This window comes from Python bivittatus, unplaced genomic scaffold, assembly GCF_059951505.1.
Source record: "Python bivittatus isolate LINGU-HERP-01145 unplaced genomic scaffold, Pbiv_v1 ctg000370_np1212, whole genome shotgun sequence".
Taxonomy (NCBI): Eukaryota; Metazoa; Chordata; class Lepidosauria; order Squamata; family Pythonidae; genus Python; species Python bivittatus.
Genome location: NW_028277062.1, coordinates 2,117,690 through 2,140,572, shown reverse-complemented (window position 1 = coordinate 2,140,572; position 22,883 = coordinate 2,117,690). Strand labels below are relative to the sequence as shown.

At 48.3% G+C, this 22,883-nt stretch overlaps 3 protein-coding genes and 1 long non-coding RNA gene across 9 annotated transcripts in view; 2 read left to right on the top strand and 2 right to left on the bottom strand.

The window, feature by feature from the left end:
- Window positions 1-864: 864 nt before the first annotated feature.
- Window positions 865-3,720, bottom strand: NAA38 (N-alpha-acetyltransferase 38, NatC auxiliary subunit). Its single transcript, XM_088142314.1, has 3 exons — window positions 3,548-3,720; window positions 1,736-1,919; window positions 865-1,248 (listed from the first exon to the last, which is right to left on the bottom strand). The coding sequence occupies exons 1-3, from the start codon at window positions 3,680-3,682 to the stop codon at window positions 1,136-1,138; spliced, it is 432 nt and encodes a 143-aa protein (XP_087998440.1). The 5' UTR covers window positions 3,683-3,720; the 3' UTR covers window positions 865-1,135.
- Window positions 3,721-3,860: 140 nt separating this feature from the next.
- Window positions 3,861-7,637, top strand: CYB5D1 (cytochrome b5 domain containing 1). The gene is made up of 4 exons (XM_007426697.3): window positions 3,861-4,000; window positions 4,559-4,635; window positions 6,270-6,488; window positions 6,951-7,637. The coding sequence occupies exons 1-4, from the start codon at window positions 3,871-3,873 to the stop codon at window positions 7,179-7,181; spliced, it is 657 nt and encodes a 218-aa protein (XP_007426759.1). The 5' UTR covers window positions 3,861-3,870; the 3' UTR covers window positions 7,182-7,637.
- An 830-nt stretch (window positions 7,638-8,467) lies between these two features.
- Window positions 8,468-16,582, bottom strand: LOC112540459 (uncharacterized). 3 transcript variants are annotated; one of them, XR_015796474.1, is made up of 5 exons: window positions 16,408-16,582; window positions 13,895-14,055; window positions 11,011-11,065; window positions 10,498-10,791; window positions 8,468-9,851 (listed from the first exon to the last, which is right to left on the bottom strand). It is a non-coding gene; the product is annotated as an uncharacterized LOC112540459 (long non-coding RNA). The 3 variants fall into 3 exon arrangements; XR_015796472.1 differs by lacking the exon at window positions 16,408-16,582 and adding an exon at window positions 16,272-16,402; XR_015796473.1 differs by lacking the exons at window positions 10,498-10,791; window positions 16,408-16,582 and adding an exon at window positions 16,272-16,402.
- Window positions 15,744-22,883, top strand: part of CHD3 (chromodomain helicase DNA binding protein 3) — a 58,750-nt gene continuing 51,610 nt past the window's right edge. For 3 of the 4 annotated variants that reach the window (XM_088142297.1, XM_088142296.1, XM_088142295.1), the window contains exon 1: window positions 15,744-16,073. In XM_088142297.1, coding sequence (XP_087998423.1) covers window positions 15,800-16,073 — 274 coding nt within the window. In that variant the 5' untranslated portion in view covers window positions 15,744-15,799. Of the gene's footprint in view, window positions 16,074-21,602; window positions 21,776-22,883 lie in introns of those variants that run through there. The other variant, XM_088142298.1, reaches the window with a different exon arrangement.

The window sequence follows — 22,883 nt, the reverse complement described above, 5'->3', positions numbered from 1 at the left end:
CAGCCCTACTGGCATCCGCCTCTGTAGCTCAGGTTTTTAGCTCTGCTTCAGATGTGCAGATGTCAGATGCTATTGGGAGAAGGTAAAGATGGATGAATGATTTCCTTCTCTCTGGGACAAATAAGTCCTTCTGTAATCAGAAAACGCTGCTTCCGTTGTTAGGGCATTTTAAAAGAGCATTAAACAAGCCTGTTCTCTGACTGTCTTCGAAGGAGGCTGCACAGGTTTAACCGTGCAGAGTTCTACCTTTGCCTTCCACAGGTGGGCCTTGGCTGGCAGGCGGGCTGGGGCCCTTTGCCCACCGACCTTTTCCGGTTTGCTGATTTAAAGGAAAGGAGGCAACGTCAGCAGATCCATGCCTTGGGATTCTGGGGGGGGCATTCACTGAACTTCAATACAAAACGGGCAGCCGAGGAAACATTGGAGCCCAACGCTGGGAAGTTGGAGGAGATCTCTGGGCAGGAAATGGCCAAGAAGCAGAGAGATGACTGAGAGCAGGATGAAGCCCATTAGTCAAGCATTTCCCTGCTTGCTGCATATAAAACTATACTCCTCGAAACAGTTTAAGGCTTGGGAAAGGTGTCTGCCTCTTTCTCATCAAAATTCCTCCTTCGCATCCCCTAAAGTCCTTCATATTGTACATCTGCTTGCTGGCAATCCAGGCCAGGTTCTAAAGATTTGGCCCAGAGATGCCTTTTGGCCAGGGGCTACAAGTTGCTAACCCCCACCCCGCCTCTGATCCTCAAAGATCAGCAAATCTTTCTGGATTCTGTGAAGAAGAGGAGCATGGATAGGTGGTCCACGGCAGAAGAAAGAGGGTGAGCTTCCTAAGGGCTGCCAAACACACGCACACTCAGCACTGGGCAGAGTTCAAGATTTAACAAATATCAAGCAAATACAAACATCCTTCCAGGTCAACTGTTTCTCAAGTCCTGAATGGTAGGAATCCCCCATTTTTCAGCATGGAGGGCAGCAAGCTGGTCCAGCTTTTCAGCGCAGTTTCCACTTCCCAGGCCTTGTCCAGGTAGGGTTACGGCAAGCAGGTGGAAGAAATCTCTTAGCTACACTGCTCCTGGCGGTCTTCTCCGTCTCGTGTTTTAAAACGTTGAGGCACAGCTGCCCTCCAGGGACGTGGTCAGAGGTACTGCAAGGAGGCCAGGCTCTCCAACTCCACTTCAATGGATATAATGTGGTGCCCTGGAACCATCGCTAGGCCCAGGACTCGGGGTTCGCCCACTGAGAAGGAGTCTGCAGGCACAGGGGAGAGAGAAGTCAGTCCCTCCTAAAGCAGGACAGTGGCTCTGATTCTAACCGCCCTGGCTTCACTCCTCCAACAAACCCAGGAGTCCTGGTGGGAGTTTTCTTTCTCCCACAATTGGAAGTGTTCCCTGAGGCCATCTAGTCTAACCCACAGGAACCCCGGTTTAAGCATCTTGACAGGTAGGTAGGTGGCTGGCTGGCCTTGGCGAGGATGAACCCCCTATCTCTCTGGATCCCTATTTCCTTTTATTAGGAAGTTTGGGGGTGTTTTTAAACATTCCACCAGAATTGGCCTTCCTTTAAGTAAGAAGAACGAAGGCGGTCCCCACCCCTTCCCGGCGTTGGAAGCACTGCCCCACATCATCCTCTGCATTTCCACCACAGCATAGCAGGAGCTAATGTTGAAGAGACCTAATGCATTTCAGAAGAACAAACAGGGGCACAGAAGTCAGAGACCAGCTTGGTGGGGACTCACCAGTGGGTTTCAGGTATTCTTGGGCAGAACCCAGGATGACATTGCAGTCCCGGTCAGTGCACAAGAAACAGCCCACGAGGGTCCGTCCGTCTGTCATACGGATCCTCAGACTCTTGTTTAGGAGGTTCTCCAGCTTGCGACGAGCGCGCAGGTATGGCGAGTCAGCTTTTTCTTCAACTGGGTCCTGCCAAAAACACCCAGAAGGTATGTCCTCAAAGTTCAGCACAGCGGCTTTATTCCCTCCCACCTCGAATTTCGTTTTGCCGTTTTCCAAAATGAGATCAACCCACTAAAGCAGTGTTGTCCAAACTTGGCCACTTTAAGATGAGTGGACTTCAACTCCCAGAATTCCCCAGCCAGCATGGGAATTCTGGGAGTTGAAGTCCACTCATCTTAAAGTGGCCAAGTTTGGACAACACTGCACTAAAGGCTGGGTGAGATTGTTGGACATGGTTGATCCCGGGGAAGTTTCCTCTCAAGGTGCTGTTAATTAATGGCTTGTCCGATTAAGCTATATTGTTAGGGACCAGTTTGACAGGCAATCATTAGTAAGAGCAATTTTACTAAGATCATTTGCTTGTTCTCCCTTTCTTTAACTTTAAAAGGACAGTCAGCCCTTGTTATTGTTACCATGAAGTTTTGTTTTTAATATGCCGCTGTACGCTGCTGCACATCCTGAAGATTCAGCAGCATACAAATTTAATAAATGAATGAAAATTCGTAGCATCTCTTTCCTTTTAAATGGGGAACAGAGGTTAACCCGCAACTGGAGAATCAGGGGGAGGGGGAGATCTGTGCAGAGTGCCCAAGTCAAATGAAATGAAATAAAAAAGAGGCTTTTTCTATGGCTGCCTCGTTCTTTCAGAACAGGCACTCTTCCCCCAAAGTCCTTATGCCCCCCCATGTGTTTCTGCTCCCCAGAGCACCCAAGGCAGCATCTGGCATTTCTTTCAAGGATTGCTTTTAACACGCGTACATATTTCATCTTTTCTTTTTCACATCATGACTGTTAGGCATCGGTTATGACGACAGTTGCATTTTTCAGAGTTTTTACTTGGATGTTAGCTGCCCAGAGTGTCTGCGGCTGGGCAGGATAGGCAGGGTAGTCCATTAGTGCTCCCAAAGGAACCGATGCATTACTTAATCGCTGATAAACTAATATTTCTCAAGGCATTCACCCTTTCCCTCCAGGCCAGCCTTCCAATTCTGCGACACCTACCCCTGGCTTCTTTGCCCGCTGCCAACCCTAACCCGGTGCCCACAGCACCTCTTGGGCAGTGCCCCTCGGTCGGTCCTGGCTGCGGAGCGGCCCACAGACGCCTTTGCAGCACATGCTCAAGCAACCAACCAGGTTAATGCTAACCATGGTCAGCAAGGTCCCCCCCAGCACCTTTCCACCCTCCAGACGGAGAGCTCCCTGGCTGGGGACGATGGGAATTGAAATCCCAGACGGAGGCAAGGCTGAGCTGGGGTCCTTCACCCCCAGCTGCCACATGGGGCCCAGCCCCTTTCCGCCCCCCCGCCCTGAGTCCTTCAGGCTAACCTAGAGTCATCGGGGGGCCCATAAATTTAATAATAATAACAGTAATAATAATTATTATTCTGGAGGCCAGCTTCCCCACGGCTGCCCCCCTTCCCAACTCAGCGCGGCCGAGCACGATGGGAGCTGCAGTCCCACGCCGATGGGAGGGGGCTCCAGACCCCCCAGCTCTGACCACCATTTCCCCTCAAGGGGAAGGGTCCACTATCCCTCACCCCCCGCCCGAGCCCCAGCCCTGTCCTTCCGCGGCGCTCCCGTCCCGCTATCCTCACCTCGGGGGGGCTGTTTCCGCAGCCATTCTCGTCCCCCCCTCGCGGCGGCGGCGGCGGCGGCGGCGGCGGAGGCGGAGGCGGAGGCGGAGGCGACGGCTGCCTCAGCAGCGGCTCCTGGGCCGGCGGGGCCGCCATCTTGGCCCTCCACCGGCGCAGGACGGAAACTACCGTTCCCACAAGGCCTCTCGGCACTCCCGGCATCCTGCACACGAAGCCGCGTCCCCTTCTCCCTCCGCCCCGCCCCCGGTCTAGACTACATTTCCCGAGGGGCGCTGCGGCGGCGCGTTGCCAGGGGGACGCGGGACGCGGCGCCTGCGTGGGCGATGGACGCCTCCTTACGGCAGCGCTTCTTCACGTCAAGGGAGGTGGCGGTGCACAACCGGCCGTGGGACCTTTGGGTCTCTTATTTGGGGCGGGTGTACGACCTCAGCCCCCTGGCCGAGCAGTACAAGGGTAAGGCGGGTGGGGCTGCGGGGGCGCCAGAGCAGAGTGGAACCTCCAGGCGGAGAGGCAGTCTACCTGGAGGGGAGAAGGAGGAAGGCATTTCCAGTCGGGCCTTTTGCTGGGAAATCGCTGCTTGCACGGGTGGTTATCCGAAAAGGGGTGGAAAGACGGGCAGTAAGGGAAGAAAGGAGCTGGAGGGCCAAATTCAAGGCTCGGCTGCTGGACCCAAAGCCCGGTGTGGCTTTGCAGGGGAGGTAAAAAAAGTCAAGATGGCGGCCACAACCACGCAGTGACAGCCCCACCCCCTTTTGACATGCATCGCTGCACACAGCCACAAAGCCGGGGCTTCCATCATGTGGTTGTGGCCACCATCTTGACCTTTTTGACCCCCTGCGGGCTCCCAGGCCGCTTGCAGCCTTTGCTCTGGGGCCACTGGATCCCCTCCAGCACATAGCAGCAGGGGACGGGCATTTCCAAGGGGGAGATCGACGAGACCCCCCAGGAACGGATTGCCTGAGTCACTCCGTGCAGCTGAGGGCTAAGCGGCGTCTCTCTCTCTCTGTCCAGGGGACCTCCTGATGAAACCTCTCCTCGAAGCAGCAGGAAAAGACATCAGCCACTGGTTCAACCCCAAAACCAAAGACGTGAGTATCTGCAGCTGCACCGGGAGGCAAGGTTTCTGCCCATCCGGCGAGGCCGGGCAGAGTGGGCACGCGTCAGGCCCGGTTGATAAAACAGGGTCCCCTTGCGGGACCCAGGAAGCGGGCTTCTGGGATGCCTGTCCCCCCCGGCCCTGAAAACCTGGCCCTGCGTTAGCCTGGTGTGATACGTTGGTTTTCTGAACGGTTGTTGGCTTTTCTCTGGACTTGCCCTCTTTGGCTGTGCAATTCTTTCTTTTAACCTCCTGTCTCGATGGTTGCATCCCAGAGTTGCGGCAGGTTGGGGCAGCCTATAAATTCCACGAAGAAGTAAATTGCTGGGTGATGTTCAGAGGCAGGCTGACGTTCTGAATATGGGTACTCAGAGGTATATGGGTTCCATGAGAGTTATTGACTGGCTTCACAAAATATGCTAGGGGAGGGCTAAAACGGGGTTGGGTAGTTCAGGGGGCTGTGGGAACCCAGCCAGGGGTGTGTGCCCCAGACCATGTCATAAACCCACAAAATAGCGTGTTTGGGCATCACGTGTGATGTGAGCACAGCAGTGGTGTTTTCTTCACCTGGATTAGGGTTTAGCCCAGTGTTTCTCAACCTTGGCAACTTTAAGATGCGTGGACTTCAACTCCCAGAATTCCCTAGCCAGCCATGCTGGCTGGGGAATTCTGGGAGTTGAAGTCCACGCATCTTAAAGTTGCCAAGGTTGAGAAACACTGGTTTAGCCTATTGGGTGAACCAGCTGTTCCTTGGTAAGCATATTTAGGACATAACTTTAAGTCTCTCTTTTTTGTAAGTCGTAAAAAAAAGTAAAGCCCTACATGGCATAAGACCTGGTTACTTGAGGGACCGCCTGTCTCCCTTAACATCTGCCTGACTGATTTGATCCTGCAGGGTTTGAATGCTCCGGGCTCCTCCAAATAAAAGCCTTCCCTCTGGAATGAGCTCCCCCCCCCGAGATCTGGATAGCCCCTACTTTGGCCTCCAGTAGACCCCTCACTTTATTGCCTTGCCATCTTTTACCTTTACTGTTTATGTTTTATTGATTTTATTGTACTTTCTTTGTTTGATGGTTGTGAGCTGCCCAGAGTCGTTGAGAGCAGCACACACATTTAATTTATTATTTGTTTGCTCGTTTCCTTGTCTGGTGCCCTTCAACTACCCTAGGGGACTCCTCCTTTTGGCCAGCTGCGCTCCCCCAAACTCTCCAGCCACCCCCAGGGTGCCCTCCCCATTCTCATGCTTCGCTCCCTTTCTCTTGCCAGTTTATGTGCTTCTTGCAATGGCCGCCCAGCATCCTATTTCGACTGGTTCTGGGTGCACCCGCGCACTGATCCGGTATCGCAAAAAGGCTCAGCCAGACACGGTGGCTGTTTTTCGTTTCAGTTTGTCCTTGCTGAGAATTTGAGGTTGTATGCTCTAAATCAAATGTTCGAAAGGTTTCATCTTTTGAGTTAGGTCTGAGTAAAGAAAAATTACTATTTCTGCGATGACAAACGGCAAAAGATGTCTGTTAATCTGGACTCCTGATAGGGTTGCATTCAGCTGGTTGCTCCTTCGGGGGGAACCATCGTTGTTAAACGATGGCTGACTCTGGAATTTCCCACCCTCCCCGTCCCTTTCAGATCCAGACGCACATCGATCCCCTGACGGGGTGCCTCAAGTACTACACGCCCCAAGGCCGCTTCGTGCACATTCCGCCACCTCTTCCTCGCTCCGACTGGGCCAACGATTTTGGATTGCCCTGGTGGAAAGATATCGTGTATGAAGTAGGCACCTTGTCTGCTAAAACCCGGTTCATACGGATTGTCAACACTCTGACCTCTCAGGAGCAGACCCTCGAGGTGAGTCCTGGGCTCTGGGGTTGCACAGGTGGGATTGAGACATCCCCACCCCCTGCTGGCCCTAAGGCCCTTTTAGCAGCTGAACCTCTTCCCGTGCTCACTTGGATTGCGTTTGCGCCACGGGCTTGAGCAGGGCACTTCGTTAGGGTTAGGCTATAAACCTAAGAGCTGTATTTGCTTAATGTGCTCATACGTGCTTAGGGTTAACTACGGTTAGGGCTATATGGGGCGAACCCAGCCTATTTGGTGAGTGTACAGTTCTACATATTGTCCCAGCCAGAAGAGGAGTTAAAAAGTCCCCTTGTTGCATGAGCATAGTCAGTGTGGAAGTCGAGCAAAGTTGGCAGGCTCCTCTCCACTCCTACCCTTACCCTCGGGGGGCTGAAGGCTGCCTCCCGGTGTTTGAGAGGCCTTCTGCCCTCCTGCAACGGGCCCTACGGACAGGCGTGGCCTCGTCTGCAGGTATGTTCAGAAGAAACGCTGTGGGAGATCCTGCGGCGCTACCTCCCCTACAACGCCCACGCAGCCAGTTACACGTGGAAGTACCATGGCGTCTGCCTGGACATGGACAAGAACCTTCAGAGCAACAACATCCCCGATGAAGATGAGGAGTTCTACCAGCTCAACCTGGACGCAGATGCCTTCACGCCCGCTATTTTGCTCTACTTCAATGACGACCTCACTGAGTTCTAGAAACCCCTAAACGGAGAGGCAGAAGAGGTGAGGGCTGCAGCCACCCCAGCCCCTCCAGCGGAAAGTCCAGGTTCTCTGCCCCTTCTTCTCACCAGCAGCAATTCTTTGGTACGACCCTGAGCTTAAGTTTAGGGACAGTTGCTCGTTTGGTCCTCGGACTGGTTAACCGAGCGAACCCACTTCCCCAGCGCTCCTGCTGGCTTGGACACGCGCACTTGGTGGAAATGAAGATGCACCCCAAAGGATGGCGGTTTCCTAACATACATTTTCCCAGGCTTGTGAATGTCCACCCTGAACCTTAGCGCGCTCGCAGCTACTAAGCTGTTCACTGCTGTGGCCACAAGATGTCAGCAGTGGCTCATTCTGCAGCCATTTTGGTTTTAAAAATAAAGTAACCACCTTTATGTTCCCCAGCTCATTATTCTGCAGGCCTTGACCTCTGAGAGAAGCCTTGCTGCCACTCTTCCCCTTTTATTTGGAGAGGGGAGAGAGGGACCCACACGCTTTTATATCTTAACTTTTAAACTAGTATCTTGTGGCCGGAATAGACCTTGATGAACATCCTGCTCAACCATGAAGTAAATTAAGTAACCTTGGAGCAATTATTTTCTCCTGCCTAAGCTATTTCAAAGGGCTGTTTTGAGGGTAAAATGGCAGGAGGTGAAGGAACCAGATAGGTAACCGTAAATCCCCTTGGAGGATAGGTGGGATAAAAATGCAACAGCAAAACAAGGTGTTTGCATTGAAAAGACATCATTGTCAAATTCTTTTTAAAAATCAAGCTTTTTAAAAAATCATCTTGATGCATGCATTGGAAAGAGTAAATCTTCAATAAACATAAACTTTTTATTGCATAACTTCAGATGCTAAGGAAAAAATATGTGACTATCAGTATCACATGTTCTCTGGGTTATAAATTAATACGCAGACACCTAACCTCATGCTTACTTTCTCAGAAGTAAGCCTGTTTTGATCTATTTAGCAAGAGTGATTTTGTAGGAACTCTATCCAGGATTGCAGCCAAACTGTTTTCACAAACCAGTGTTTTCAAAGAAACAAAAGCAAAGTTGTATCTGAGTCAAACTTGATTCTTGGTGATTTCGTGATCACAAGACATCTAGGGTTTTTTGGCAGTGGTACCCAAGTGGCTCGTCACTGTTTTCTTCTGGAATGTCTGGGCATGTCCTGGTGGTCTCCTATCAAATATTAACCAGATCCAAGTTTGTTTAGTTTTTGGAGATCAGCCAAAGTCACTTAGACGATGCCGCATACCTGGGTACAAAGAAAATAAATCATTATATTCAGGTATATATGTGGAAAAACTAGGGTTTCTTTTTCCCAGGTCTTTCAGATGTCCACTTCCCTCCTCATGACGCAAGTGTAGTGGGAGGGAAATCAGTGATTCTTCTCTCTGTCCCCCACCCATAAAGCATCTGTTTCTGCCATCAATCATTACAGTATGCGCGGCATCTTTTTTACGATCAGTACCCGGCATTCACTGCTCCAGTGTAAATTAGGCGTCATTTCAGACCTTCATTTTGAAAGGCCCCAAGTATTTCCTTTTAAAAAAACAATTCTGCATCTAAAATACAGGTGAAAACACATCCCCTAGAGGAGATTGTAGTCCATAGTGGTTGTGAGACACAGCTTCCAATAAGAAGGCATTCTGTGGCCTCTGGTTGCCTCTGATGTGTTTTAAAACTGCAGCCCCCGTAAAGACTTCTCTGTGTGCTTCTGCTCTTCAAGAGCTTAGAGCAGTGTTTCTCAACCTCGGCCACTTGAAGATGAGCGGACTTCAACTCCCAGAATTCCCCAGCCACCTGTCTTCAAGTGGCCAAGGTTGAGAAACACTGGCTTAGAGGTTGTTAATCAAAGATAGATCTTAAGTAGTTGTTGAGATCCAAAGACTCACGTGCACACAGACCACTAGTCCCACGAGACGGGGGGACATCTGTGGAGCATGCTGAAGGGACAGCCGGTGTAAAAGAACAGGAAACCCTCAAGGAGGATCAAGATAGCCCTGAGGACCCCCCTCCAATAAGTGTGCTAGCGGGATCATCGCACGGGTGTCGCTTCTCCCCAGTGGCAGCTGGTTCCCTGCTGGCTGACCCACCTGGAGGCAAAGTGGGCAGGCAGGGGAAGCTTTGCTGGATGTGGGAAGGAAAGGACACCCCGCGTCTCCGGGGAGGATATGGACTCTCGGCTTCCGAAGCAGCATCTGAGCCGTCCTGTCGCGGCACTGCAGGCTGTGCTGGAGACGCGCTGAAGGATCACAGAGGATTCTGAGACTTAGACGGCACAAAGTCATAGACAAGAGATGCTTTACACTGCTGGCTGGGGAATTCCGGGCGTTGAAGTCCACCCTTCTGAAGGTCGCCAAGGTTGAGAAGCCCTGCCCTAGATGGTCTAGTCTTGATCTGACTTGGAGGGAGGCGGTGGGAGCTTCCGCGCCTGTTCTCAGGCTAGCCTCGGCAGTCCCCCTGGGGACATAACCTCCCCCTCTGCCCTCCGTGTCTCCCGCCCGCCCCGTCAGGGCATCAGATCTTTCCATTATGGCAGAGAGAATAATGGGCATCGGTCTGTTTCCTCATAATGCCAGCAAGGCTCTCGCCACATCAGGCCAGTGGTCCTCTTCTTTCTCCCTCTTGGGTTTGTTCCTGTCTGTGACAGCTGTTAGAGGGAAAGCAGGGGGGCGAAATCCTAAGTGCGGGTTGTGAAATGAGACTTGAAGGTCAAATATTATCTACAGTTCTGGCAGCCCCGTAACCCCAGGGAGATTTTCACTTGTACTGAGAACAGATGGGACTGTTACCCTCCATCCTCCATCTTGGGGGGAAGAAATGCAGCCGCTCCGAAGAAAGCCCCTTCTGAAGGCTGCGACCCGCCTTTCTGTTCCCTTCCAGCGCCGCGGGATTGTCTCCCCTCCCACCTGCCCCTGCCTTTAACCCCAGCACACTCCTCCTTCCATCTGACAGCTGGTTTGCACAAGAGCAGCTTTGGGTGGCAGTTTGCCCCCTTCTCCTCCCCACCCCCCAACTCCTGGCCTTTTGCTCTGTAGGGAAGAAGAGTTCTTCTAAAGAGGATTGTATTCTTTAACAGAGTTTATTTGCTGTTTTTTTTAACCAGTTTGAGGTTGCAATCACACGTACGCTTGTTTGGGTGTACACCTCCGTGAATAAAGCGGGCTGTACTTAACAAGCATAGGATTGAACTGCCTTTGTTTTAACCAACTTCTTCCTTGGTGACCTTTTTAAAAGACAGAATGGTAGGCTATCTTTTTACTTAAAAAAGAGAGGGATAAATGTTGCAAATTCACCTTCTTCCAAAGTTCATTCTCAAGGAGCCGAGGCAGTTGGTGACTCGCTTCTCTCATCTCTGGGGATCATTCCCCAAATGAGCCACCCCTTCTTTGCACTAGCCCACTTTGCTTTGGTAAGAGCCTGATGCAAAGGGAACCCCCAGATGGATGATTGGGGCTCCCTTCTGCCACTCAAGATTGTGTGGCCTCAGTGGAAAATGAGCCGGCCTTAGAATGGTTGAGCCAGGAAGTCTGGCTGGATGATCTTGGGCGAGATGCTGCCTTGCAAGCCTATCCCAGTAGAGAGGGGGGCTGTGAAGATAAAAGGGGGGACAGCTGCCACGTGCTGCTTTGAGAATGGTAGGAGATCCATCCATCCATCCATCCATCCATCCATCCATCCATCCATCCATCCATCCATCCATCCTTATCTATCTCCTACCGTGTATTTTATATATGTATAAATAAGGTCACTGGCTCAGTGGAAAATATAAAAAGGGTAGGTGAGATTGTTATATAGTGCTGACGTACCTTTGCTGACTCGTCAGCCTTCTCTGAGCGTGGATGCATAAAGTAACTGTCTTAACTGTGGATGCACAAAGTAACCGTCATTAGAAGCAGCCAATGTTTAAAAAAAAGAATCTATTTTCCACTCGCTTTCCAAAAAGAAGTCAAAGCAGCTAAGAACAGTAGAACTGTAATATACATATTATAAAAAAAATAATCACAATTTCTGTAGACAGTAAGCTAGTCAGGACTAGGAAAATATTAAAAATAAACTGGAAGATGTTGAGCTAACAAGTTTGTTTCAGTACGTAACTATGATTTTTATCAGCTGTTTAAACCAACAGAGCGATTGGGCTCAATAAGCCTGCCGGCAATGGCAATTGCGGGATCAGGAATTGTGCAGGTATTTCAGATGCAATTCTATACACAGCTTAAGATGGACAAGGTCCACAACATTGTGGTAGAAGTTCTCCAACAGAGCTGTTGGATTAAGTAGACACTGGAGCGTACAGCATGACCCGGAACTCACGGGCTGGTTAAGACCTGGGGGGAGCGTTTATTGCACTTAACATCCAACTTTCAGTATCAGCTGGAAAGTTGTCACAAGTCTTCAAGCATTTGATGATTTTGCCAGAAGGTGTGGGCTCTTGTTTTCTGAATGCTATAATCTGGCAAAGGTGCTAGCGGACCACCTGACCTCATGGGATGAATTTGTGCAGAGGCTCTTGTCCATCTGATCTTTTGTATCCAAGGGTTTAATTTCTCCAGGCTCTCACCCATGTTTCCAACATGGTGCATGCTTAAGCAATACCAGAGGCATCAGGGAAAAGACCTTGAAAAAATCCCCCCCCCCAGGAAACAGCAACAGTTCCCTCAAGGGAAGGGCAAGCTTATGGGGTGAAAAGCCCTGCATCTTTGGCCCTTTTGAAAACCAAGAGGCAGCGTGGTGGGGGATGAACTGGTGAATTAAAGAGTGCGCTTGATGGGATTCCTGACACTGTGGGCATTGTGAAGAAGCTTCAAAGACAGACCGGAGAGTAAGGAAAAGGGTGTTTTCTTCTCTGCAGTCCGTTCCCTTGAACAGCAAGGACCTAAGGATTTTGGCCGGGTTCAGGAAGTTACGTTCAGCATTTGTTGCTTTAACTAATGGGTAAGATGAAGCTCAGAACTGGTGAAACTCCAAGCTTAAATTCAGATGCTGCTGCGCCGCTTCAAGCTTTCTCTCTTCCATCAGGAAGAGGAATTATTGTACGTAAACTAGAAAGTACATTTCTAAGTAAAAGATTTTGATAGCGCAAAACCTCAAACGCTCTTCTGGAGCGAGCACTGGCTTCCAGCATTGCCAGGGAAATGTTTCAACATGAATGAATGGGATTGGCGCCCACTGGCTCCTGGAGGGCTTCAGAGGGTGTTGCGTTAAATGTAAAAGCCACATGGGGGATAACATTCATTTGGCAAACTGTGTCTCCTGCAGGCACAGTTACTCCTCTGTGGACACTTATAACTGGTCTACAGGGGAAAAGCTTAGACTTAGGTTGAACACTGTCATAAAAAAGAAAAAGAAAAGCTGCATTGTAATACCTTAAACTGGCCTCCATTTCTTCCCATTAAAAAAGGCTATTCCCACCCCAGCCAATCGTTTGAAGTGAGTGCCCCATCAGCACCTACTACTGTCATTTCTGGATATTATGAAGTGTGATATGGTGAGGATTTAAATATATGCATATTTTAAAAATCTCTACTGAAATCAGCAAGATTTTCTTTCATGTGCTATTTTGTCTCATTTTATACTTTTAGAAAATTGCAGGTGGAGAAAATCTGCAATGCATACTCCTCGAAGTGAATTTGGTGATCAATTTTGCCACCACATCTAGCACAGTACAAAATATATGTTGAAACGGGACTCTTGGTCTGTGGTCCAGTTTCAGTAAAGTTGGAGTACTTTGAATAAGCCTCATTGTTTCCAGATTTATTATTCTAAGACTCACCATTTTAAATGGGATTACCCTGAATGAAGGAACACTGTTTGCAGAGGATTGTTCTGTAACATCTCTATCCAGCATCAAGCAATTCAGGGTTCAGAATACTTTTATTTTCTATCTGGAATCTAATAACCTGAAATGCTTGGGGAGGGGGAAGTGTTACAAAGACTATAAAAGCAGATTTTTAAAATTAACACAAGTGTGTATCTCACAGAAACCTGATGCTAATAATAGAATCAGCTGTTTTAAATAGATACTTAAAGGCTTATCTTGGTTTACTCAATTAGTCCAATTTTCTGGGTTGGTGTAGCAAACTAACCATAGGGGCTGGGTTTGTACATGTCAGGCTAAAATGTGGCCAACTGACCTGCCATTCAAAGTGACACATGGACCCAACCATAAAATAACTTGAATTTTATCTTTCTGAAATATTACCGTACAACACAGGAATAACATTAAATCACATGTACGCTTTTAAATTACCATGTGACCCAAGTTCAACTAGGAAGAACATATCAAAGTTTGCACCATTAAGTCAACTCTGCTCCACAGGTATATTTGAATTTATAGCAAGTTTCTGTAACGCAGATGGGCCTATTCCTGTAAGTTGGTACTTTTGGCAGGATCAGACTCCTAGCCATATTTCACTCAGAATGGGATGTGGCACCCAAAGCTTGCCCACTGAAGATTCTTCATGTTTATTCTAATCATGTTTCTTCAGAAGTAAATCCCACTGGATGGGTAGAATTGCTCAGTGCCTTTATTTTCCTTTCAGGAGCATGGCAAGGTGACGCAGAACTTCAGTTTGGGATTTGCAGTCCCCTTGAGATTTATCTATGTGGTTGAGTGCAGCAGTGCCTCTACTCGAGTATTAGGTGCAGCCCATGCTGCTTCCCTTTTCTTTCGTGAGGATGGGACTTACTTACTTATATACTGTGGCCTAGGGCAAAGCTGGTTCCGTAATTCTCAGATATGCAAGTAGAAGGAGACTGTCCATTTGCTGCAACCTAAGAGATAGACATGAAGAGATCCAGGCCCTTTACAGCTTCTTTTTAGGTTGTTGGGAACATTCCTATCACAGATGTCTCTGTAACAAGTAAAGAGAAAGTTTTATAAAATGCATTTTAAACTCAAACAAATGTCTATTAGGTTTGGCAGAAATAATAATGCTGGATTCCTATTGTTAACCAATTTTTTCTCTATCTTAATTATATGGCTTTTAGTAGATTCCCCCTCTGTAAAAATAGGGTAAACGGTTTTAAGCTATAATGGAACAGAATTACAGAACAGTCCTAATAAGGAATACATAAGTAATAAGCTTTTTTGCATTCTGGGGACCTTAACTCAGGCAAATATGTGAGTTCAGCTTTAGACACTCTGAGGTCACATGCAGTAATTTAAGTGCATCAGTTTCACTGCTGGATTATGTCATAATCACCCCCCAAATCTGCTTGAAAATTGTTCCCATCAGTTTGGTGAGGGAAAAAAACATTTTGTAATAGGTATTTTATCACACTAATTTAATTATCCATTAATTTGTCCTGTGGGGCAAATGTAACACACTAGGGTAGCTAGAACCTAGCTTTCAATTTTTTAAATTTAATATATACAGACTTTTTTTAATACAAAACTTGGCAAAAAATCATATACATATTATGTATGTATGTATGTATGAAAAGAACTCTCATCTGGGAAAACAGTAAAATCCCCTTTGTGAATGTGGACAAAATCTTTTAATGAATTGCAGTAATCAGGGAGGGTTTTTTCTTCTCTTCTTCCTTTCTTGCCCTAGAGGAAAAGGAGAGAAATAAGCCACTCCCTTCTGAAGTATTTAAAGTTAGAGAGAAAAAAAAAGGGGGGGGAGGAAATAAAACACCCCTATTCTTTTTTTCGCTTGTGCTAGTAAAGCAAACATAGGCACACACAAAAGTCGTGGTCTTACTAGTATGGAACTAGTTAACCTTTAACAATTTTATGCTGATGTCATAACTGAGCATGAGTACTGATTAATCCAACCTTTTCTCTCTCTCTTCCCCCCTCCCAGTAAAAAATATTTTTATTGAGGGAGGTGGGGGGAGAGCATAAGAAAAAAAAGAAATAATTTAGAGCAGCCATCTTTGTTTTATGCAGAAATCTTGTCAGGTTCCCCCCAGTGCCAGGAATGTCTAAATATTGTTCATGACCACAGATCTTGGGAGATTGAAAAGAAAATATCACAACAGCAAGAAGAGAAAAGCCTTTATCTTGATTATCCTTTTTTCTTGCATAAGGTTTTTGTTTTGTTTTTTTAAATTTGGAGCTGATTGCTTTTTGAAAGGGGGCATATCTTTTTGAACCCTAAGGAAGAGGGGGTTAAAATTAAGCCAGCCATTTTGGTTTTTTTTTTCTTTCTTTCTTTTCCATGGGGGGCACATTTATCTTTTACCTCGTGGGGGGGTCTGTTTTAAAAATAATTTAAAGGCGGCCATTTTTGTTTCTTGCTCTGGTGGCAAATATTATCCTGAACTCCCCACCTCAGAACTGAAACCCATCTTTCTTCTTTCCTCTCCCCCACCTTGAATTTTTTCCCCCCTTTTCAGAAGGGGGCTGAGGAAACCTCGCAAAGAGGAACAAAGTTGTAGTGGAGGAGAGTCCTGGCAATTGCATGGGACTTCCCCCCCCACTCCCCCTTCTTAATTTTTAATTTTTGGGGCTGAGATGGTGTGAGGGGGGGCGCTTTTTCGTGCGGGAGCGCGCGGGAGGGAGGGAGGGAGGGAGGCGGGGAAGGGGGGCTGCCCCCCCGTCGGCTTTGCTCCGGTGTTCCCCCACCCACCCCCTCCTCCGGCACCACCATGGCTTCCCCTCTGAGGGAGGACGAGGAAGAGGAGGAGGAGATGGTGGTGTCCGAGGCGGAGGGGGATGAAGACGAAGAGGAGGAAGAGGAGGAGGAGGAGGAGGAAGACGACGACGAAGAAGCCGCCGCCGCCGCTGCCGCCGCCGCCGCCGCCGCCGGGGACGACAGCCCGGGCGACATCTTCGCGCCCGCCGCGCAGGCGGAGGCTGCCCCGCTGACCCCCGCCGCCTCCACGCCGACCGCGGCGGCCGAAGGGACCGAGGCGCCTCCAGGTAAACAACCGCCGACCCCCCACCCCCTCCCGCGCGCGACCCCCCCAAGCGGGGAGGGGCGGGGAGGCTGTTGGTAAACAACCAACGGCTTTCGAACGCCGCGGGGCCGGCCGGGAGTGCCCGCGCGCCGAACGTTCAGGGACCCCGCGCCCCCCCGCCCCGCCGCGCGCGCCGCCGGCCCCTCCCCCCGCGCCCTGCCTGGCTTCCCGGAACGGCCTCGCCCCGCGCGCGCCGCGGCCGGCGCGAGTCCCCCCCCGCCCGGGGGGCCTTCCGAGGCCAGCCAGACGCCCCTCCCACGCGGCTCCCGGGCGCGCCTCGGCGGGCCGCCGCTCACGCCGTCCTCCCGGGAGGAAAGTCCCTCCAGTCCGCCGCTGGGCCTCCCCGTCCTCGCTTGGGGCCTGAGGCTGCCTCTGGGGGAGGGGAGGGGAGGGGGAGCACCCCCCCGCCGGCGTCTGGCGACCCGTCTCCACATCCCCTCGCAGGATGGGGCTGGGCCACTCGGGGATGTGGAACTAGACAAGTGGGTGTCGGGATGGCGGGATGACTGCCGCTTGAGGGCTGGGGGCCTGTTCTGACGCCCCTCAGGGTGGATGGATCCCAGGCAGGGGGGTGGCTGTGGAGGCCGGAACCGTGGGGGTGACAAGGGGTTTCAAGAAGCAGGTCCTGGGGAGGAAGAGTCCTGTGGGGCCGTGCCCTGCTGAACTGGGCCAGGGTCCCTTCAGTTGGGCTGCCGTGGGATGGCTGGCTGTCCAGCGTCTGCTTGGCCAGTCCTGGGGATTTGAGGCCTCTTAATATTTTCAAGAGTTTGCAGTGACGGCATGGGGATAGATCTAAATGTGGGTAAAAATGAATAGAAACAGGCCTCTCATACAGGTGTGCAACTTAAGGAAGAAGGCATGGCAGGTGTCTGAGTCCAGTTCAGGTGAAGAGTTTTGGTACAGTGCTTGGCAAGAAAATCATGTGGGCCATCGGGAGTTAGAAGGCATGGCCATCTGCAGCTTAGAGTGAATGAGCATGACAAAAAGCAAGATAGAGAGGTTCAGAGCCAAACGGGGAATGCCAGGCCAAACTTCGCATTAAAAACTGAAACAACATGGGGGAAAAAAACCCTTCTACAACTTTTAAAGGTCACAATTTTGAAAGGTGAATTGGGCAATGGGGGAAAAAAAGGAAAATAATTGAAAGTTGTTTAGACGTTGTTATAAGTGACTTCTGGTAGTTTCACTAAGGATATTAAATCCTATATAGATAAGGGAAGCTTATTTATTCTTTTGCTTCTAGTTTAAAGATAAACTTGGAGAGAAGCAAAATGTTTTTCTGTCATTGAGGGCTTGTAATTTTGTTCATTTTGGCCAGTGGCTGCTGGGAATTCTGAGCAGCAGCCCCATCACCGCTAGAAAAGCTGACCTAACTACTGTGAGATGTGCTTCTTTATTTGCCTGTCCGCAGTGGTGGTGTTACTGTCATGGATAGACGGTGACACTCTCTTCTTTTATGAAGTGTGGCTAGTTTATAAAAACTAGAATTCTAGAATGATTACTAGAAAAGTCACTGGGATAGCTTTTCTGGCTAGAGCCTTGTTCAGTACAGTAGAGGAGGAATTTGTATCAGTCTGGGTATATATAGACCAATATGGATGTGCCAGACAACATGTTGATTTAATTATCTATAAATTGATGGACTCTTCCCACGTGGCTTTAGCTGCACCTGTGACTGGCAGCAATACGTATGAGATGCTATTCCTAAGAGGAAAAAAATGGATGCTCCTTAAATGTACCACCTAGTTGTAGTTCATTTGATTTGATGGTAGACCCTTAGTCAGTAATTCTGGTGCATTAAGAAATTAGCTGTTCCTTGGACTTTCTCATAAACTGGCCTATAGCACTGTAGTTTCTTCTTTTCTTTGGGTTGTTGGGTTATGTATTGCATCTATCACTCCAGACTATGGAAGTCCTCTTGTCAAAGCTAGACTTGAGCCATGGGTGCTAGTGGACCCTTTCTTGCTTGTGATGTTTCCATTGTGCAGTCTGTTTGTTTTATATACTGGGGTGAAAACACAGGACTATCATGAAACTCCTAACAAAAATTCAGGTGGATAAAACCTTGTAAATTGGATATAGTTCCTGTAACCTGTGGAATAAATCTATTGGGCCCTCATGTTGTGGTATTTGGTTCATATTGCTTACTACCCTGTGTTTTCAATTGCTGATCACTGTAGTATCGAATAATAAATACAAACATTTACATTTTGATCTTATAAAACTTTAGTTCTTTGGTCATGTTTTATCATGACTCCTTCGTGGCCTGCCTCCAGGGACGTGGCATTGCTGTGATTGTTGCTGAGACCACTCAAGCAGCAAGTGCTGAAAATGTAGGGAGATACGATACAAACCATAACTAGTGATGTGTTAGACTAAAGCACAAAGGGACTTAGAAGAAAGGCTAAAAGCAAGGGGGAAGAAAGGCATTTTGGCTCGTCAGGAGGACAAGGAAGGACGAGGGAGGGGTGGGCTGCTGCTCCGAGAAGAGGGGAGAACAGGAGCAGGTGAGGAGGAGAGAGCAGAGCTTTCAGGCCCAACTTGGCTTTGCTCTGCTCTCCAAAGGGGAACTCGGCCTGAGCAGAGCATTGACCCAAGGAGGGAAGGGCAACCCAAGGCGAGGAAGGAGAGGATGGGGACCATTGGCTAGCATGAATGAGTTTTACGCCTCCAGGATCAGGCCGCTCACCTCCAAGAGTCTTGAAGGCGCTTGTGATGAAAGGTGAAGTCATTTCTTTATATAGCTCTTTTTCTTTACTGTATCCTTATTTTTTCTTTTCTATTTTTCTTTCTATTTTTTTATTTTCTGCACCTATTTTTTTCTTTTTTTTCTTCTCTTTTAGTTTGTATTGGTTTTTATCTTTGCAATTGTAATTTTTAATAAAATTACTATAAAAAAAAGAGTCTTGACGGCGCATGGGGATCCCATTCCAGAGCCCCTCACTGTGTTTTGGGGAAAATCATGGAGGTTGGCACAGCGTCAGAGGATTGGATCGGGCAAATGTTATTCCCATTTTCAACACGGGGGAAAAAGAGGAAACTATACACTGGCCCGCCTGATGATACCAGGCAAAACTCAAACAGATTATTAAGCTGTTAGATTGTGAGCATCTAGAAAACAATGCAGGGAGCCAGCATGTGTTTATCAAGGATAAGTCATACCCAATCCATCTGGTAGCATGCTTTGATAGAATTACTAGTTTAACTGACCACAGGAATGGTCACAATGGTGTACCTTGACTTCAGGAAAACTTTTGTTAAAGCTTGCTGTGAGGTTCTTGTAAAGAGGATGGCAAAACGTTGCCTGGAGTCCGCAGTCAAGAGATGGATATAAAGTTGGTTGAGCAATTATATCCAGTAAGTATAGGTGGCTCTGTGTCGAGCTCAAAGGAAGCATTGAGTGGTGTGCTGCAGGACTCTGTCCTAGGTCCGGTGCTGTTATTTGTCAGTGACTTGGATGAAGGGTTAGAAAATACCAAATTTTCAGATGACACAAAGTTGGTAGGGGGATAGCAAACATCTTAGAGGACCATATCAAGATTTAGGAGGATCTTGACAAGCAGGAGTATTGACAAAATCCAACAAGATGAATTTTAACGGGCAGATATAAAAGTTTGGGGTAATTGCATCACGCGCTCTGTGAGGTTACCCCCATTGTGTCTGCTGCTGTTGGGGACACGAAATCTCATCTGGTTTCTTCTCTATTTTGTGAGAACAAACATCCCTGGTTCCTGTGATGCTAGGAGAGCTAATTATTTATTTGTTAGATTTCTATCCTGCCTTTTGTTCAGAAGCTTAAGGGAGTGTACATGATATTCCCTCCTCCCATTTTCTCCATCAACAACAACCCTGTGAAGTAGGTTGGGATGAGGGAGAGTGATTGCCCCAAAGTCACCCAGTGAGCTTCCAAGGTTGAGGGGGGACTTGAACCTGCGTCTCTCTGGTGCTAGTCCATCACAATCACTACATCACAGTGGCCCACAGAGGCCTAAATGGGATATTAGGGCTTTAAATTTAGCAAAAAGCTGCATTTTATGATCTCCAAGGAAGGAGATGATTTTAAAATATTGTCTGCTGCAACTACAGTCTGCACGCTGACCATGTCTTGGAAATGTATTGGTTTATTTAACAGATTTTTAATCTGCCTCTCAGGTGGCATGTCCAGCGGCAGATTATGAGGCTGCCAAAATACGCAGATGTATCATTACAAACAGTAGCTAAAACTCGTTTTTCCCCAGTTCACCACAATTCAACCAGATTAGACTGAAAAGAATATTGGGGCTCTTGAAGAAGAGGGAGGTGATAGGGTAATACAGGAAAAGAAAGTGCTCAGGCAGTGGTGAAGTAGGGCCAAAAGCAGAGCTTCTCTAATGAAGAAGGCCTTGCTGTTATCAGGATGAGATTTCACAAGAAAGAAAGTTTATCATCGTACGGGGGGGGGGGGGGAGAAGCAGGAGCAAGGCAACAGGGCAAGCGGTGGATGGAATCAGAGAAGATAAAAAGTCCCTTAGTGCCCACCAGTTTTAAAAAGTTCCAGAGAGCCCCAGACAGTATAGAAATACTTAGAGCCAATCGCTGCTCAGATTTCCCCAAGCTTCTATTTATTCTGGAAGCTAACCTGGTCTAGCCCTTTTCTGTCTGTGGTCTCTTGCTCCCAACAGCGTAATTTCTCCCCTCCTGCTTTGCAATGCAAAAAGGCCTGTGAGTGCTGGGAGGGAGCCCTGGTGCCCTGACCTCACCCGGTTTGTAGGAGCACGGTTTGGTCGGCCATCCGTGCCAGCAGCGCTCCTTGCCAGCTGATGCTCTTCGAGTGTAGTTTTGTAGCAGGGTAACTGGCTTGAAGACACCCTTCCAGTTTTCAGCAACAGGCTGGAGTTGACAGCTGGTTGTCAAGCTATTTTTGAAAGCCCAACGGCTTGTTTCTCTCCTCTCGTGTTCAACTGTTGAGAAAGCAGAGTTTGGAAAATCTGGGCTTGCTTTTAATCCACTGTGATTTTCACAGGCAAATCACAGAATTGAGCCACCCCATAAATCTTTCCCATCTCACTGAATATGCTTTTTCCCCTTGCCACTCCCATCCCCGCATGACTGTTTTTATCCTCATGATTAAGATTTCTCACTAATGGAAATGGCTGTTATTCTCCGCCATTAACTGACACAGATAAAAGGCGCTGTTCTTTTTTCTTTTCAGATTGGCTGTCCATTTTTTTTTTTTTGGTATTAACTTGAAATACATAAATACTGTTTGTCTAAGTAGGATTGGTCTACTATAATTTGTAGTTATGGCTACTCATCTACATTCCTTCCCCCCCCCCCATTTCCTATCCAGATCCTTTGTTAGCTTTATATAATATATATTTTCAAGGTAGGGAGTAGAAATATCACGTGTGTGGAAAATTCTAGTTGATTGCCTGCCAAATATAAGAATCTTCTGCGCATGTGTGCCAATATTATGATTAGGAAAGGGGGGTAAGGGGGAACAAGAAAGCGTGGAAGAAGTAGGAAGAAAAAAAGATTGATAGATGAATTAGAAATTGACAAGAGTTGTGGGGGAGGGGGTGTCTGGTAAAACCTATCCTGATGTATTTCCCCCCCTCGTATTTGTCAATTCCATCCCATCAGAAGCGGAAGGAAGGTGGCGTTGTATGAGGGAAATGCAACAAGGTGAATCTGCTTGGAGGATTCAGAGATAAATGTTGTATTGTCAGAATGAGCTAGAATTGTGCCAGATGCAAAATGTAGCGTGTGTGGAAGGGGGGGAGGGATGGGAAGTGGGTGATGGTGGTGGTGGGGTTGAATGTAGTTATTGCACCAATGTTCATTAAGTTTAACGGCATTTGTTGTAACTGAAGTGGAATGGAGAAGGGGTGACAATATGAGCTTTATTTGCAAGATGCTTTGTTGTTGTTTTTAAAGCATAATAGTGCTGGGTTGACTCGGTGTGGGCAAGGATTGTATTGTAAATGCTTCCCATACCAATGCCTCCTCCTCCTCCCCCCCGCCCCCCCTTGAGAAGATGCCTGCAGTGGAGCATCAGCTTCTTGGTTGGTTAAGCCCAGATCTGCCTTACACCTGTTTTTAATTTGGGAGGTCTGCTAGGAAAGAGATGTATTTTTGGATTGCATTTTGAACAGAGATTCAACCAACTGCTGGATTGTCTCTGAAATTTGGCAAGTGCGCCTGCATTGTGTGAATTGGCTGTTCTCAGATACTTGACAAAGAGAGAAAGAGGAGTGACAGTGGGGAACAGGTCTGAAATAGGAAGAGGGGATTGGGTATGCAATGTCAGTGTCTCCCCGCAGGCCTGATTTAGCTCTCGGAGTAACTCCCAGGGCTATTTTGAGTTTGGCACGGTTTTAAATGGAGGCTGGGTTGGCATGAGTGAAGAAGATCTGGCTGGCCGGCAGCGTGGATATAAAATTATCTTGTTGGGTGGATGAGGAGAAGGGGGTTGGATTTGTACCAACCATGTTGAAAGGGAAAAATGCAGCCGCTCTGTTTACCCACAAAGGGTGGACACCATTCTCTCCCCACACATGCTGGCTTTCTCTGCACTCAGTATGTTTAATCTTTGACCTGAAGGAACTCCCCTGCGGGAGCACAGGAGGGCAGTTTAGCTTCCTGCAGTCCCGTTTAGCCTGCGACCTCTCTGGCAGAGCTGTTGGCGCAGGGAGCCAATTAGTGCCAGCTGTGATTTATACAGTAGCTTGTGTCCTGTGGGTTATGGGGGCGGGGTGAAAGGAAAGGAGCACGGGGGGGGGGGGAGGCATAA